The sequence below is a fragment of the Neoarius graeffei genome, chromosome 1, assembly GCF_027579695.1.
Source record: "Neoarius graeffei isolate fNeoGra1 chromosome 1, fNeoGra1.pri, whole genome shotgun sequence".
NCBI classification, from domain to species: domain Eukaryota; kingdom Metazoa; phylum Chordata; class Actinopteri; order Siluriformes; family Ariidae; genus Neoarius; species Neoarius graeffei.
In genome coordinates this window covers 29811192-29828984 of record NC_083569.1, presented here as the reverse complement: position 1 = coordinate 29828984, position 17793 = coordinate 29811192, and the positions used below count along the sequence as shown (strand labels likewise).

The 17793-nt window shown below is 43.7% G+C and overlaps 2 protein-coding genes and 1 non-coding gene across 3 annotated transcripts; 2 read left to right on the top strand and 1 right to left on the bottom strand.

Moving 5' to 3' along the window:
• Positions 1–3284: 3284 nt before the first annotated feature.
• On the bottom strand, positions 3285–3357 carry trnaa-cgc (transfer RNA alanine (anticodon CGC)). The gene has a single exon. It is a non-coding gene; the product is annotated as a tRNA-Ala (tRNA).
• Positions 3358–5327: 1970 nt separating this feature from the next.
• LOC132884627 (uncharacterized) lies at positions 5328–7206 on the top strand. The gene is made up of 4 exons (XM_060918469.1): positions 5328–6129; positions 6226–6306; positions 6415–6650; positions 6776–7206. Exons 1-3 carry the CDS (start codon positions 5328–5330, stop codon positions 6555–6557), a joined length of 1026 nt encoding a protein of 341 aa, XP_060774452.1. The 3' UTR covers positions 6558–6650; positions 6776–7206.
• A 41-nt stretch (positions 7207–7247) lies between these two features.
• LOC132884621 (uncharacterized) lies at positions 7248–8497 on the top strand. Its single transcript, XM_060918463.1, has 3 exons — positions 7248–7404; positions 7527–7891; positions 7988–8497. Exons 1-3 carry the CDS (start codon positions 7248–7250, stop codon positions 8495–8497), a joined length of 1032 nt encoding a protein of 343 aa, XP_060774446.1.
• Positions 8498–17793: the final 9296 nt, after the last annotated feature.

Here is a 17793-nt window from a genome sequence, read left to right as displayed (position 1 = left end):
TTTTGGGGCATGCCTCAGGAAGCATTTGTTGCTTCATTGTTCAATGAGAGCAGTTGGCTGGAAGGTGGTGAAAAGTGCCTTTTCACGACAGCAGCTTGCTTTTCACCAGCAGCTTTAAGAATACAAGCAGGTAAGCATCATATTTTCAGTTGGTAAAAGCTGTCTCAGCTGACTTTGCACTCGAGCGAGAATTAGAATTTCATAGTGGATGGTGGGACTATGACAAGCCTGTTGAAAAATGTGAGTTGGAGATTCTGAGGTCAGTGGGCAATTCAAGAAATAAAGCCAAGCAAACTGAAAGGAATCTGTGATAGCTCACCTTCGGAGCTCATCAGAGGAGCATATCAGCAGAAAAGCAGTGCGCAGTTAGTTGATTTGGTCATTGTTGCAAACAGTGCCAAGGTTGTGGGTTTAATCCAAATAGTGGCTGTTTTCACAGATGTGCTGCTTTGAATGTGGCGAAAGAAATTTGATCTTGACTTGGCTGAAAGTGCAGATGATTTGGCTGGTTTGCAAGATGACAAGAATGTTTTTCTCTGTAAAATGCAAGTTAGCTGGCGGCTTTGGGGAATGTGGGCATACATCCCATTACCTCTTACATGCTAAGCAAGCGCTCTACCACTTGAGCTAATTCCCCTGCTGTGTTTGAGCGTTTGACCAACTAACTACCGCAAGCTCCCCAAACTGCCCTTCCTGGCCTGCTCGTTGCTCTCTGGAACCATGCCTGAGTTTCCGTTGGTTGGTTGGTTGGTTGTTTATTTTCAAGTGAGCGACTGCCCAGAAGCAGACTTTTGTTCTGGGGGAGTGTATTCTGAGTCCCATTTGCATGAATACCAGGTGGTAAGCTTCACGGGTTTTCCCCCTAACACAACCCAATCTCCTCACATGGAGTCCCTGGCATGCTTCTCACACTTTTGGGGCATGCCTCAGGAAGCATTTGTTGCTTCATTGTTCAATGAGAGCAGTTGGCTGGAAGGTGGTGAAAAGTGCCTTTTCACGACAGCAGCTTGCTTTTCACCAGCAGCTTTAAGAATACAAGCAGGTAAGCATCATATTTTCAGTTGGTAAAAGCTGTCTCAGCTGACTTTGCACTCGAGCGAGAATTAGAATTTCATAGTGGATGGTGGGACTATGACAAGCCTGTTGAAAAATGTGAGTTGGAGATTCTGAGGTCAGTGGGCAATTCAAGAAATAAAGCCAAGCAAACTGAAAGGAATCTGTGATAGCTCACCTTCGGAGCTCATCAGAGGAGCATATCAGCAGAAAAGCAGTGCGCAGTTAGTTGATTTGGTCATTGTTGCAAACAGTGCCAAGGTTGTGGGTTTAATCCAAATAGTGGCTGTTTTCACAAATGTGCTGCTTTGAATGTGGCGAAAGAAATTTGATCTTGACTTGGCTGAAAGTGCAGATGATTTGGCTGGTTTGCAAGATGACAAGAATGTTTTTCTCTGTAAAATGCAAGTTAACTGGCGGCTTTGGAGAATGTGGGCATCGATCCCACTACCTCTTACATGCAAAGCAAGTGCTCTACCACTTGAGCTAATTCCCCTGCTGTGTTTGAGCGTTTGACCAACTAACTACCGCAAGCTCCCCAAACTGCCCTTCCTGGCCTGCTCGTTGCTCTCTGGAACCATGCCTGAGTTTCCATTGGTTGTTTATTTTCAAGTGAGCGACTGCCCAGAAGCAGACTTTTGTTCTGGGGGAGTGTATTCTGACTCCCATTTGCATGAATACCAGGTGGTAAGCTTCACGGGTTTTGCCCCTAAAACAACCCAATCTCCTCACATGGAGTCCCTGGCATGCTTCTCACACTTTTGGGGCATGCCTCAGGAAGCATTTGTTGCTTCATTGTTCAATGAGAGCAGTTGGCTGGAAGGTGGTGAAAAGTGCCTTTTCACGACAGCAGCTTGCTTTTCACCAGCAGCTTTAAGAATACAAGCAGGTAAGCATCATATTTTCAGTTTGTAAAAGCTGTCTCAGCTGACTTTGCACTCGAGCGAGAGTTAGAATTTCATAGTGGATGGTGGGAGTATGACAAGCCTGTTGAAAAATGTGAGTTGGAGATTCTGAGGTCAGTGGGCAATTCAAGAAATAAAGCCAAGCAAACTGAAAGGAATCTGTGATAGCTCACCTTCGGAGCTCATCAGAGGAGCATATCAGCAGAAAAGCAGTGCGCAGTTAGTTGATTTGGTCATTGTTGCAAACAGTGCCAAGGTTGTGGGTTTAATCCAAATAGTGGCTATTTTCACAGATGTGCTGCTTTGAATGTGGCGAAAGAAATTTGATCTTGACTTGGCTGAAAGTGCAGATGATTTGGCTGGTTTGCAAGATGACAAGAATGTTTTTCTCTGTAAAATGCAAGTAAGCTGGCGGCTTTGGAGAACGTGGGCATTGATCCCACTACCTCTTACATGCAAAGCAAGCTCTCTACCACTTGAGCTAATTCCCCTGCCACAGTTGAGAGTTTGACCAACTAACTACCGCAAGCTCCCCAAACTGCCCTTCCTGGCCTGCTCGTTGCTCTCTGGAACCATGCCTGAGTTTCCATTGGTTGGTTGGTTGTTTATTTTCAAGTGAGCGACTGCCCAGAAGCAGACTTTTGTTCTGGGGGAGTGTATTCTGAGTCCCATTTGCATGAATACCAGGTGGTAAGCTTCACGGGTTTTGCCCCTAAAACAACCCAATCTCCTCACATGGAGTCCCTGGCATGCTTCTCACACTTTTGGGGCATGCCTCAGGAAGCATTTGTTGCTTCATTGTTCAATGAGAGCAGTTGGCTGGAAGGTGGTGAAAAGTGCCTTTTCACGACAGCAGCTTGCTTTTCACCACCAGCTTTAAGAATACAAGGAGGTAAGCATCATATTTTCAGTTGGTAAAAGCTGTCTCAGCTGACTTTGCACTCGAGCGAGAGTTAGAATTTCATAGTGGATGGTGGGACTATGACAAGCCTGTTGAAAAATGTGAGTTGGAGATTCTGAGGTCAGTGGGCAATTCAAGAAATAAAGCCAAGCAAACTGAAAGGAATCTGTGATAGCTCACCTTCGGAGCTCATCAGAAGAGCATATCAGCAGAAAAGCAGTGTGCAGTTAGTTGATTTGGTCATTGTTGCAAACAGTGCCAAGGTTGTGGGTTTAATCCAAATAGTGGCTATTTTCACAGATGTGCTGCTTTGAATGTGGCGAAAGAAATTTGATCTTGACTTGGCTGAAAGTGCAGATGATTTGGCTGGTTTGCAAGATGACAAGAATGTTTTTCTCTGTAAAATGCAAGTTAGCTGGCGGCTTTGGAGAATGTGGGCATCGATCCCACTACCTCTTACATGCGAAGCAAGCGCTCTACCACTTGAGCTAATTCCCCTGCTGTGTTTGAGCGTTTGACCAACTAACTACCGCAAGCTCCCCAAACTGCCCTTCCTGGCCTGCTCGTTGCTCTCTGGAACCATGCCTGAGTTTCCATTGGTTGGTTGGTTGTTTATTTTCAAGTGAGCGACTGCCCAGAAGCAGACTTTTGTTCTGGGGGAGTGTATTCTGAGTCCCATTTGCATGAATACCAGGTGGTAAGCTTCACGGGTTTTGCCCCTAAAACAACCCAATCTCCTCACATGGAGTCCCTGGCATGCTTCTCACACTTTTGGGGCATGCCTCAGGAAGCATTTGTTGCTTCATTGTTCAATGAGATCAGTTGGCTGGAAGGTGGTGAAAAGTGCCTTTTCACGACAGCAGCTTGCTTTTCACCACCAGCTTTAAGAATACAAGGAGGTAAGCATCATATTTTCAGTTTGTAAAAGCTGTCTCAGCTGACTTTGCACTCGAGCAAGAGTTAGAATTTCATAGTGGATGGTGGGACTATGACAAGCCTGTTGAAAAATGTGAGTTGCAGATTCTGAGGTCAGTAGGCAATTCAAGAAATAAAGCCAAGCAAACTGAAAGGAATCTGTGATAGCTCACCTTCGGAGCTCATCAGAGGAGCATATCAGCAGAAAAGCAGTGCGCAGTTAGTTGATTTGGTCATTGTTGCAAACAGTGCCAAGGTTGTGGGTTTAATCCAAATAGTGGCTGTTTTCACAGATGTGCTGCTTTGAATGTGGCGAAAGAAATTTGATCTTGACTTGGCTGAAAGTGCAGATGATTCGGCTGGTTTGCAAGATGACAAAAATGTTTTTCTCTGTAAAATGCAAGTTAGCTGGCGGCTTTGGAGAATGTGGGCATACATCCCATTACCTCTTACCTGCGCCTACTGTGTCTCACTGTTACCGCTAAAGTAAGCCCACAGTGGCCAATCAGGTCCGACATGGGCTTACTTTTGACCAATGAGGTTGCCTCCCATGGGCTTACTTTGGGCCAGTGGGCTTACTTTTGACCAATGAGGTTGCCTCCCATGGGCTTACTTTAGGCCCTGCCCGCTCTTTCTCTTGTCATTCGTGATCGGAACATCACAGCGATTCAACGAGGTAAGTGGACTTGCATTTCTCCTAGGTAAATGTATATGTAACTTTGAGATTTTTGGTGGATGATACGGAGAAATGTAGTCGCTACTGATTCTTGATTTTACATAAAATGCTGAGTGTAAAATTCGTAAAGTTTCGTGATACACGGTGTTGTTCTTCTGCCTGTGGTAATTGACTACCATTAACGTAGGTGTAAAGGAAATCTTTTACTTATACGAAAAGATATTAAACCCAAACGGTTTAAAATGTGTTGTTGTGCTTCATTTCTGGTGAAAACGGGTTAAATGGTCAAACAAACAGCCTGCCCACCTGAAATCTGGCTTACTTGTATGAGGAAGGGGGAAATTGTCGCATTTGTTTAATCAGACTAAACCGATTAAATGTAAAAGGCAAACTGCGTACTGAAATGTATTTGTATGTACTCAAAACGGTTTATTTGTTTTAAAACCGACCATGGTTTAGCCGATTCAATGAGGAATGTGCAGATGTAAAGACTGTAAACAGTGCTACCGAATGTCGAGTAAACAGAAGAATATGTGACGTTGATGTATGCTCTAGTATATTCCGTCATATTAATGTCTCAAGCGGTTTGAATATCGAAAATAGCAGATTTTATTTTATTCGTGTTAAAAAAGAAACAGTCTTTACAGTCGCCTAATTACGAGATCTTGCGGTCATGAGGAGAAACTCATTGGTTAAATCATTACATGATTTACTACTACCCCATACAGGTCCAGCTATTTTAAGAGTAAGGGTAGACAAGTAATCAGTAGAAATTACATTAAATTAAATTACATGGCGTAATACATTTATTGTAGTATAGTATAGTTGTTTTGAAGATGACTACAGCTAACAGCCTATGTTCACTTTCTTTCAGAAAATGCATGCGTATCCAGTTTTCCGTCGGCAGTCAGCCACATCAGCCCGGCTCCTCATGGCACCCACAAGCGAGGCCAACCGCCTGGAAAACAAAGTGTCTGCAAGGGCCCAACCCAAAGAGGAGGTACTGAAGGAGGCATCCAACTTTGTCAGGAGCAATGGGGGAGATCCATCTGACCAGTTTTTGGTGTTGGCTCACTGTCTGCTACAGTTTGGTAAATACCAGGGTCAGAGATTCATTTGGCTTCTGGAGAACTCGCTTGGCTACGCATTAGCCTTGCTGCATAGCATTTCCAATGAAACAGCACTCCCAAACCCTCTGTCAGAAAATAAGCAACTGTTTCTTCAGTACACATCGCACATTAAAGAGTTGCCTGGAGAAGTGGGGAAATATGCCAAGAAGAAAGAGCTTCAGGCTCAAGTGCAGGCAACAGGAGACACGGGCTGTTTGTTGTTGGAGTTTGGAGACTTTGAGGGCCGCTCTCTGAAAGAGGTGTACGAGGACCAGAGCCACGGGGACCAGAAACTCGTCAGGTACGTGCTACAGTCAAATGCACGGCCCAACACCAACATGGCCCTTTTCAAGGCATATATTTTGAAAAGACGGTCAGCTGAGGGTACCAGTACCAGGGAGCATCAGCCATCTCCAGCCTCCAGTGCCAGCGCCTCTTCTTCTGCCCCGTCACCTACCACCATCCAAACGGGTCCACGGACGCCTGCCTCTGTAAAAGCTCTGCTGGCACGTGGCAAACACTTGCCTCCCTCACAGCTGGCCAAAAAACTTGTGTCACCTGTGAAACCCTGTAAGTGGTTTTCAGTATTCACCAACTGTTAATATGCATGCATGCAGTATGTTGCGTTAATCATTTTGCCTTATCTTTCCGGTCTTTTTTTTTCAGCTCCAGCACCGCAATTGTCTGGCTCCAGCACTGCACATCGGCGCCCAGAACCCATTCCCCAACAGTTGCGCTTCCTCTGTGGTAAGCAAGCACCATCTTCCATACATTCATGTCTGTGTGTTGTCTCTGTGTACATTTGTCTGTGTGTAACTGTAGGCCTACCTAACAATTTTACTATTTGTGCTCCAGGCCCTTCTGAGGCCGACGATGAGGAACTTGTGCGTGCCACACAAGAGTGTGAGACACAGCTGCAAACAGCAGCCACCATGCCTCCTCTAGCAGCCACCATGCCTCCTCCAACAGCCGTCATGCCTCCTCCAAGGGCACCCTGAAGAAAGGCGACGTGGTGCTCAACTGCTACAGGTGTGCCCGTGGCTCCACCTCCCTGGAGTCTTTCCATCTTCACCTGACTAGGTTTATCCCAGGTATTTACTTTCTCTTTTTTTTTGGGGGGGGGTACTTTATTAATAGTTTGATATGACTTCTTGTGGCGGCCCAAAGGGCGTGTCTTGGTTTTTCGGCCCTCCTGCTTTTTTTTGTGTCTTCTCAGGTGTGCAAGATGTAGCCGATTAGGCTGACGAGGGACGCGTGGGTCCACCTGATGCTCCTTCAAAATGACCTGGCTCTTTTTTCTATGTAGGAGAGAGCAGCGAGGGCAAGACGACGTCCTTCTCAGTGCCTCCCCTTCAATCTTGAGCGGCGTGCCTCTTTGAAGGACTTTAAAGTTCATATTCTGGCTTTTGTTTTGTTTCACTCTTTGGTTGAATTTGTAGCGCTGGCTTTGAAAAGTAAAATAAGTGAACTGGCTCCATGCCTCCTCTACATTATTTCTCACTTGTGATGTGAGCGTAACACTCCTTTTGTAATGTATGTCTGGTTGTAATGGAAATTGTGTTATAACAGGAGGAGCATGGCATATAATTCTGTGACCTGGGGTCCTGACTTTTTTGTGTTCATGTATTTATCCATCAGGAACCAGTGCCAGCGCCTCGCATTTCCAGGCGTATCTTCTGGAAGGACTGATGCGCTGGAACGAGGACAGAATGAAGGACTCTGTTCAAGCACCCACTTCCATGCGCACCTACGGCAGTGTTCTGCAGGAGGCCGTGGATCGGCTCAGCCAAGCCGTTCTGGGAAAACGTTGGGATGAGCAGTACCGCAGTCCTGGAGTCTACACAGGTTAGCACTGATCACTTATTCAAAAAGGACAAAATTACCTCAGGCAGTGTATCATATAGTTACATTTTAATGTATTACTTGAATATGAACAATTTTCTGTTTTTCTGTTTTACTTTTCATAGGTGAATTGTTGGCCATGGAGTACCTGTACAGCCAGACTGGCATATCACTTACTCCAACGCTCCACAACCAAGAGGAGGAGGACCAGCTGGTGGAGGACATTGATGACGAGGACATTGAGGACGAAGGCTTTGAGGAGGAGACAGAGGACATCACAGTTCCTGTGCTGACTGACGATGACCATGACATTGAAAGGAGGCCCTCAACCACAAGGCGTCGGGCACTTTCACCACCACCTCTACCAGAACTGCCGTCCACGTCCACGGGTGGAGGTCAGCGTCCAGTTGCTGCTGCCGCCGTTCCGTCCACGTCGGGTCAAGGACTGCACCCTGCTGCTACTGCTGCCCCCACCACTTCAGGGGCTCAGGTAAGACACTAACAGATATTTCAATTCCAAGTTAATGTTACTACATTTTACATTTACCACTACTAATGAATACTTTTTAATTTTTTTTTTATTTAGGGCGTCGTCGTTGGACCGGATGGCATTCCTGGGTGGGACAAAGTGCAAGAGCTGGCTGCTTACCTGGTGGACCTGCGAGATGCCGCCTACCTCACTGAGCCACAGGTGACCGAGGTCATCCAGCTGTGGGTGGCACTCCCAGACAGCGACAAGGAGAGGATCGACTACCAGCCACGTCACCAGGAGCGGCTGTCGTCTGGTCGATTCAAGGCACCGAAGCGGTCTGGAGTCACACCGGGTGTGGAGAGCGTCAAGCGCAGCTTGATAGGTCACCCTGGGGGGCCGGCTCAGTGGCCTGGTACCAGCCGCTTGGTAGACGCCATGTGCACACGCTTGTGCACTTTGCACAAGTGCACTACCAGGAAGGCCGGTGTTTCCACTCCCAGGTGGACCAGAATTCTGGATGATTACCACCACATCCGTGACTTGATCATCGCCAGCCCACGGTTGATGGCAGATACAACAATTCAGTTGTTTCAAATCAACCAGCGGACACTTATTCAGTGGTAGGTCTCCCCCTTTTTTATTGATTTCCCTCAAATTTACACAATAATGGTCTCATAATTGTCCCATTGGTACATTGGTACAGCTCCCAGCAATGACTGTTCCTGCACCACCTGTTCCCTTTCTCCAGCTCCCAGCCACGACTTTGGCTGCCTCAACACCTGGTGCAGCCCCATCTGTACCTGCGCCACCTCCGCCCGCTGGCCCGCCGCCTCCTCCCGCTGGCCCACCACCTCCTGTTTCACGGTACACAGAGAGGAACAGGCGTCGGCGAGCCGCTGAAGAGGCCAGTGGTAGTGCGGAGAAAAGAAAATATGTAAGGGGTGCGACATATAACATGTGTAGCCAATGTGGCAAACCCAAGACTAAAGAGTATGGGCATAGTCGCTTTGGGAGCGCGACTTTCTGTTCCCAGGCCTCAGGTGGCAAGTCTGTTGAAGAGTGGTTGGAAGAACAGAGAGCTCAAAAGTAGTTCTTCTCTTGTACAATATGTATATAGTGTGTGTATAAGTTCTGCTGCTATTGCTTGTATATAGTGTGTTTGTGTGTGTGTGTGTGTGTGTGTGTGTATATACCACATATATTATGTAGTTTTTACATGTACATAGTTTTCCTGACAACCTTCCCCCTTTACTCATGCACATTTCTCCCTGTAAATTGTACATTGGTTTGTGTGAGTGATTAAATACATGCTTGGTTTTTAAACTTGATGTTTCATCTCTTGTTTTTTACTGTCCAATTTCAGATACATTAAAAGTGATTGATTGCACTCAGATGTATTTGTCTCGGCCTGTGTATCATCATAAAAAAAAACCTTTATCATACAAAATACACCACATATTGTGTTACTGTCTTTGTGCACTTAACTTCACCATCAAACAACCTGAACATTAAATGGACTGACTATATGAAGATAATTATTATTGGCAAACTTTTAGTAGTAATTCTACTAATATAAGGAGAAACACCTCTCCCTATTAGGTCTACTATAAAGTTACTGTATCCTGTGTATCATCCTAAGTCAACAGTTGTAGCAGCTAAAAAAAAACAGCATATTGTGTCTGTGCCACTTTATTATTACCATCAAACAATTAACATGAACATGGGAAAGCATTACTATTAATATACACAGTTCTTGTCACTGCTAATATAAGGTAAAGACATTTTCTTTTATTACCACCATTTGTCATAGCATTGCATTGCCATAAGTTAGAGTACAGTTAGCCATAGATAAACATTTCAAATAAACAAATGAATGCATCGGTGGAGGAGGCATCGAAGAATCCCGCGCTGCTCTTTTTATGGTGGAGGCATCGATGAATGGCGCGCTGCGCGGTTTTCTTTTTTCTTTTTATTTTTTCCACGCTGAAAATTGAGACGGAGAAGATCGACAATCCCTCCCCATGCAGGAGTCTGTCGGGAGATGAGATGTGCTGCGCTGTTCTTCGTGGAGGAGGAGTCGACAAATGACGCGCTGCGCTGTTTTTTTTTTTTTTTTCAGAACGACAGAGAAGATCACCAGACCCCCATGTAGAAGTGTCGCGGTATCGAATCCCGTCCGGCGCGACAACCTGCAAACTTTCAATTCAAACACAACATTAATACACTTCCACACAAAAAGCCCACAGTAGAATTTCACCAAATCCCCTTCACTCCGTTGGCGTTTATTTTCGTGATGTTTCCTGCATGCGCCGAGAGCTCAAAGATTGGGCCCCTGCCTATGCTAAGCAAGCGCTCTACCACTTGAGCTAATTCCCCTGCTATGTTTGAGCGTTTGTCCAACTACTAACCAGAAGCTCCCCAACCTGCCCTTCCTGGCCTGCTCATTGCTCTCTGGAACCATGCCTGAGTTTCCATTGGTTGTTTATTTTCAAGTGAGCGACTGCCCAGGAGCAGACTTTTGTTCTGGGGGAGTGTATTCTGACTCCCATTTGCATGAATACCAGGTGGGAAGCTTCACGGGTTTTGCCCCTAAAACAACCCAATCTCCTCACATGGAGTCCCTGGCATGCTTCTCACCCTTTTGGGGCATGCCTCAGGAAGCATTTGTTGCTTCATTGTTCAATGAGAGCAGTTGGCTGGAAGGTGGTGAAAAGTGCCTTTTCACAACAGCAGCTTGCTTTTCACCAGCAGCTTTAAGAATACAAGCAGGTAAGCATCATATTTTCAGTTTGTAAAAGCTGTCTCAGCTGACTTTGCACTCGAGCGAGAGTTAGAATTTCATAGTGGATGGTGGGACTATGACAAGCCTGTTGAAAAATGTGAGTTGGAGATTCTGAGGTCAGTGGGCAATTCAAGAAATAAAGCCAAGCAAACTGAAAGGAATCTGTGATAGCTCACCTTCGGAGCTCATCAGAGGAGCATATCAGCAGAAAAGCAGTGTGCAGTTAGTTGATTTGGTCATTGTTGCAAACAGTGCCAAGGTTGTGGGTTTAATCCAAATAGTGGCTGTTTTCACAGATGTGCTGCTTTGAATGTGGCGAAAGAAATTTGATCTTGACTTGGCTGAAAGTGCAGATGATTCGGCTGGTTTCAGCCAAGTGACATCCCTGATACCCCAGTCCAGATCGACCATTTAAGGTAAAACCTGGGCTCGTCCAAGAGTTGAACCCGGGACCCCTCGCACCCTAAGCAAGAATCATACCCCTAGACCAACGAGCCAAACTTTAAAAAAAAATTAATTAGGAAAAAAAAATCCGTCCGCTTCTTTCTCCGTGGCAAAAGTTTCGATGACGTCCTCATACAAAAAGCCAATGATTGAGGATGAATTTGAAGAGCTTTCGTGTCTTTTTCAAAAGACTCGGTATCAAGAACGCACGCCACTGCAGAGAATAGGATAGAGTCCGTGTGGAAACAAAAGAACGGACTGGCGCAAATGTCACGCGTGCAGCGCCACTGACCTGTAAATCGCTGCGAACTAATAATGGCGGACGAGCTTTTAGTGATTTTTTGAACAGAATTCAGATGCAAAAAATCATTTTACAAACCAACTTTTTTATTTACCCAGCAACTTTACAGTGTATTTGAGCACATCACACACATTACATCTTCTGATGTAACTTTCATTAGATGAGCACTTGAAGAACAATTCAGCCAAGTGAAATCCCTGACTCCCCAGTCCAGATCAACCAGTTAAGGTAAAACCTGGGCTTGTTCAGGAGTTGAACCCAGGATCTTTCACACCCTAAGTAAGGATCACACCTCTAGGCCAACAAGCCAACCTACTCTTCAACAGCAAAACAAGCAAAAAAAAAAAAAAAAAACCCACCCCGTCTGCTTCTTTCTCAATGTGAGTTTCGAATGAAAGACTGGGGTCAATAATCACTCCGAGGTCTTTTACTGCTCCACATGAAGAAACAGAAAGGCCATCCAGAATTACTGTGGAATCAGAAAACTTGCTTCTAGCTGCATGTGGTACAAGTATTTCAGTTTTGTCAGAGTTAAGCAGATGGAAATTAATAAGCATCCAGTGTCTAATGCCCTTTACACATTCCTCAATTCAGGTGCAGAAAAAAATTTCCAAACCAATTTTTCATTTATTTGCCAACTTCACAGTGTATTTGAGCACATCACACACAGCAAGCCAAGGATTTTCTGATGTAACTTTCATTAGACTAGCACTTTAAGAATGATTCAGCCAAGTGAAATCCTTGATACCCCAGTCCAGATCGACCATTTAAGGTAAAACCTGGGCTCATCTGGGAGTTCAACCTGAGACTTCTCACACCCTAAGCAAGAATCATACCCCTAGACCAATGAGCCAACCTAATTTAAAAAAAAAATTAGGAAAAAAAAAATCCGTCCGCTTCTTTCTCCGTGGCAAAAGGTTCAATATCATCCTCAAACAAAAAGCCAACGATTGAGGACGAATTTGAAGAGCTTTCTTGTCTTTTTCAAAAGACTCGGTATCAAGAACACACGCCACTGCAGAGAATAGGATAGAGTCCGTGTGGAAACAAAAGAAAATTTTACAGGTACTCTGATGGCTGATTGTTGCTGTTAGAGATCCAACTGGTGGTTCAAGTCTGAGGCTACATCCACACGACAACGGCAACGAGATGTTATTTAAAAATATATCGCGTCCAAATGGGCAACGAGCAGTAAAATATCAGGTCCATATGGCAACGCAACGCTTGCTGAAAACGATGCAATACACATGCCATCGTTTGTAAGACGGTCCCTTCGGAGACACCAGAACAATAGAAGAAGTAAGGACGCATGCGCATAAACTATTATGCGCGAGACTTCATATTAGCCACAAAGTCAGGAAAATCTGTTCGTAAAATTACATTATAATGACCAAATACAATGAAAAGTATTTTTCCAGTCTCACCTGTGAAAGGTAATCCCATGTGATCTCGTTTGGACGGCAAACCTGTTGGTACAGTTAAACGCAACTAATCTTTATTCTCTGCTTTGACCTATCCAATATGGCGGAGAGGATGACGTATGATTCTATGCGGAAGGCGGCGTCTTTAATGGTCCGGAATAAATTGAATGCTACACGTTGATGGATTAATTTGTTGTTTCTCACCTGTGAAAGGTAATCCCATGTGATCTCATTTGGATGGTAAACCTGTTGGTACAGTTAAATGCAGCACATGAATCTTTATTCTCCGCTTTGACCTATCCAATATGGCGGCGAGGATGACGTATGATTCTACGCGGAAGGCGGCGTCCTTATTAATGGTCCGGAATAAATTGAATGCTACACGTTGATGGATTAATTTGCTCTTCTACGCCCTTTTTGAGGAATGTATTGTAGGACTTAAATCAACATCTGAAAAGGTGAGATCGCTCCTTTTTTTCCCTATTTTTGCTGGCGGGATTGACTCTGCCCTAAGGGCAGAGTCTCTCTCTCTCTCTCTCACTTTGCACCATTACACAATAAATATTCACAGTGAAAATATTTTGTAAGTGCGTTTCATGAACCAAGTTATAGGATTTGTTGACAACTCGCATCGAGTTCGTTACACTTCTACCCGGCGTGAAGCACTCACAGTCATGTGGTTGTGACGTCATCGTAAACAAATCCGTTCTACTCATCCAGACGACTTCACAACGGCAACGTTGCCAGATCTTTCCACTCTGGAACCCGTTCTCAAAAAGATTGCGTTTTGGGCACCCAAAACGCCGGTGCCGTGTGGACACCAGGCCTAAACGATAAGCAATTGTATCGGAGTCACCTGAATCCGTTGCCGTGTGGACAGGGCCTGAGAGCGACAGTTGTTTCACAGTTGATGTTGATAACCTTGTTGTTAGCTGGCACTGAATGTGTTGACTTGTAACTAATTTGTCTTTTTTAACCAAATACAGCATCACTGCTGCTTGAAAATTGCCCTAAATAATAAACCTGTGACCATTTTCTCAATTTTTCATTTGTTCTTCTGTTCTGCTACAAACCATTTATGTCGTTAACACAGTGGTGGTGGGCTGAAAGCTTTTCAAAGCACTTCAAAACTGTCAGGAGTGTTACAGTAAAATTACTTATTGCCCTACTGTGCATGCACTTTGCATTCTGGGGACTTGGCTATGCAGTTTACCTGAAGGACATGCAGTCTGTACCAGGATATGTTGTTGGATGCGCTTTTTCTCAGTACACAATGGAGAAGTGGCACGTGTCAAGAGTGTTACAATTCTGAAGTTCCTACATATTTTTAGCTTCACCCATCAAGGTCTATCCTCTTTTTGAAAGCTATTTGCCTGCTTCACAGCAAAACTAGGACTACATGAGTTAAATGGACATCCATTTCAGAAAATGTGGACTTTGTAGTACACAGCAAACACAAAATGTAATTTGAGTGTAGTTTAGATTTTTCACCCTTTTGTCACACTCAGTGAGCCATTTTTTTTTAAAATAGGCCATATCTACTATACCGTCGCAATGTACAGTGGTGCTTGAAAGTTTGTGAACCCTTTAGAATTTTCTATATTTCTGCATAAATATGACCTAAAACAACATCAGATTTTCACACAAGTCCTAAAAGTAGATAAAGAGAAGCCAGTTAAACAAAAGAGACAGAAATATTATACTTGGTCATTTATTTATTGAGGAAAATGATCCAATATTACATATCTGTGAGTGGTAAAAGTATGTGAACCTTTGCTTTCAGTATCTGGTGTGACCACCTTGTGCACCAACAACTGCAACTAAACGCTTCTGGTAACTGTTGATCAGTTCTGCACACTGGCTTGCAGGAATGTTAGCCCATTCCTCTGTACAGAACAGCTTCCACTCTGGGATGCTGGTGGGTTTCCTCACATGAACTGCTTGCTTCAGGTCCTTCCACAACATTTCGATTGGATTAAGGTCAGGAGTTTGACTTGGCCATTCCAAAACATTAACTTTATTCTTCTTTAACCATTCTTTGGTAGAACAACCTGTGTGCTTAGGTTTGTTGTCTTGCTGCATGACCTGCTGCTGATTCTCTTGAGATTCAGTTCATGGATAGATGTCCTGACATTTTTCTTTAGAATTTGCTGGTATAATTCAGAATTCATTGTTCCATCAATGATGGCAAGCCGTCCTGGCCCAGATGCAGCAAAACAGGCCCAAACCATGATACTACCACCACCATGTTTCACAGATGGGATAAGGCTCTTATGCTGGAATGCAGTGTTGTTCTTTCTCCAAACATAATGCTTCGCATTTAGACCAAAAAGTTTTATTTTGGTCTCATCCATCCACAAAACATTTTTCCAATAGCCTTTTGGCTTGTCCACGTGATCTTTAGCAAACTGCAGATGAGCAGCAATGTTCTTTTTGGAGAGCAGTGGCTTTCTCCTTGCAACCCTGCCATGCACACCATTGTTGTTCAGTGTTCTCCTGATGGTGGACTCATGAACATTAACATTAGCCAATGTGAGAGAGGCCTTCAGTTGCTTAGAAGTTACCCTGGGGTCCTTTGTGACCTCGCCGACTATTACACGCCTTGCTCTTGGAGTGATCTTTGTTGGCCGACCACTCCGGAGGAAGGTAACAATGGTTTTGAATTTCCTCCATTTGTACACAATCTGTCTGACTGTGGATTGGTGGAGTCCAAACTCTTTAGAGATGGTTTTGTAACCTTTTCCAGCCTGATGAGCATCAATAACACTTTTTCTGAGGTCCTCAGAAATCTCCTTTGTTCGTGCCATGATACACTTCCACAAACATGTGTTGTGAGGATCAGACATTGATAGATCCCTGTTCTTTAAATAAAACAGGGTGCCCACTCATGCCTGATTGTCATCCCATTGATTGAAAACACCTGACTCTAATTTCACCTTCAAATTAACTGCTAATCCTCGAGGTTCACATACTTTTGCCACTCACAGATATGTAATATCGGATCATTTTCCTCAATAAATAAATGACCAAGTATAATATTTTTGTCTCATTTGTTTAACTGGGTTCTCTTTATCTACTTTTAGGACTTGTGTGAAAATCTGATGATGTTTAAGGTCATATTTATGCAGAAATATAGAAAATTCTAAAGGGTTCACAAACTTTCAAGCACCACTGTATTTTCATATATCTGGAGTTTATACCAGCCAAATTTCAAGCGAATCCAATGAGTTTGAAAGAGTACATAAAAATTATTTTTTTAAAAATGCAAATCTTTCAAAATAGCTGACTTCCTGTTGAGTGGAGCAAATATAAGCCAGTGTGAAATATGTCTGTCATGGTGATGACAGTGTCCCCACCAAAAACCACGGAGATCGAACAAACTTTGTGACAACTACAGAAATAAACACATTCAAAAATCTAAACATTGCTTGCATTCGGGAAAGCTATGGAGCTCCTCAATCATGCCAAAACCCACAGACAGTGTATGTTTTTGATTTTTCACAAGTATGAGGCATAAGCCAAAGATGCATGTGCCACTGGAGGAACAGACCCTCAGGCCGTCAGCCTGCACCTCTGGTTCTCGGGCCCTAATAGTAGTCCTTACGGTTGCAATGTGAATTCTATCGGGTCCTTGCACCGCAACAATGAACTGCTATAATTCCTAAATGGTTAAAAGAATATGTTTGTTAAATGCCTTGAATTAAAGACAAACAAAACCCAAAAAGTAAACTCCTTTATACTGACAGATAATATCCATACAAGACATGTTTGAGTGTTCACTTGTTCATATTCGTACCTGTATACTGTGTACATATTTTATTTTAAAAGGAAAACAGTGTTCCTGTGCACCGCCATCTTCCTCTCTCCAAGGTTCAAATATCACATTCTGAGGACAAATCGTGACATCACCGACTACAAACCACTGAGCTCTCCGTAAAAATCTGGAGCATTCATAGCCTATTCCCTGCTGTTGAGACGAGTGAAGTCATCTGGCTGCCATCTTACCACTCACATCGAAAGTGTGTGATCATTTGGCTTCTGTGTTAAACTGTCATGTCCGATCAAATTTGCCCCAAGAAAAGTATCTCCTGACTTTTTTCCTTTCATTACCTCTTCTTATTTTCTCAACTTTACCCACATTCCTTACATATCTTTATAGCACTCCCCTTCACTGTGATTGTTCGTTTTTTTTTTCCTTTTCCAGTTCAGTCTCTGATCATTTTTTTTGAACGGCTCTTTTACTCCTATAATTATTTTTACAGAGATTATTTCAGTTTTTCTTTGTACAGGAAATCATATATTGGACGCCGTCCGGGAAATAAGCCATTGACCGGGAAATATGACCAACCCTGATTTAAGAGTACTTATCAATGTACTTGGACTCAATTTAAACTAAAATCATGTTAAAACAGACAATCATGCCCATTTTGTCAATTTGTGCAAGTAGGTGTGACGTGTGTAGATGATCGACATTGTCATTTGGGCTTCGCCTGAGATAAATGAAAATAACTACTGACCAAACTAGAAAAACAACATCTCTTTTTATTTGCATCCCTCACTGACATTTCTGCCTAAGGCTATGGTCCTTCTTTCATTTAGGCTGCTGAGGCTAATTTACTCAGTTCATTCTTCTTTTTGAGTTTGACCTGTTGAGCTTGAGCTCTCACATTCAGTATCAAACATGTCTAGACTTTGGCTTTGATCTAGTCTGGGACATTTCCATCAAAAATCTGACACAGTCACAGTGTTCATGTCAGATATCACTGTCAGATTTTCAATAAAAAGAGACAAAACGATGAGACAGATTTTCTGTTTTTTTTGCTCTTGCAAACCATCATAAAATGCTGTAGGTGGGTCCATGCAAATGGCACTGCACACACGTGTAAAAATGATCACACACTATCAATACTCAGAGGTGAAATGTCCGTCCACAACCTTTGACTTGACAGTTTGTACAGTTCACTGCTGCACA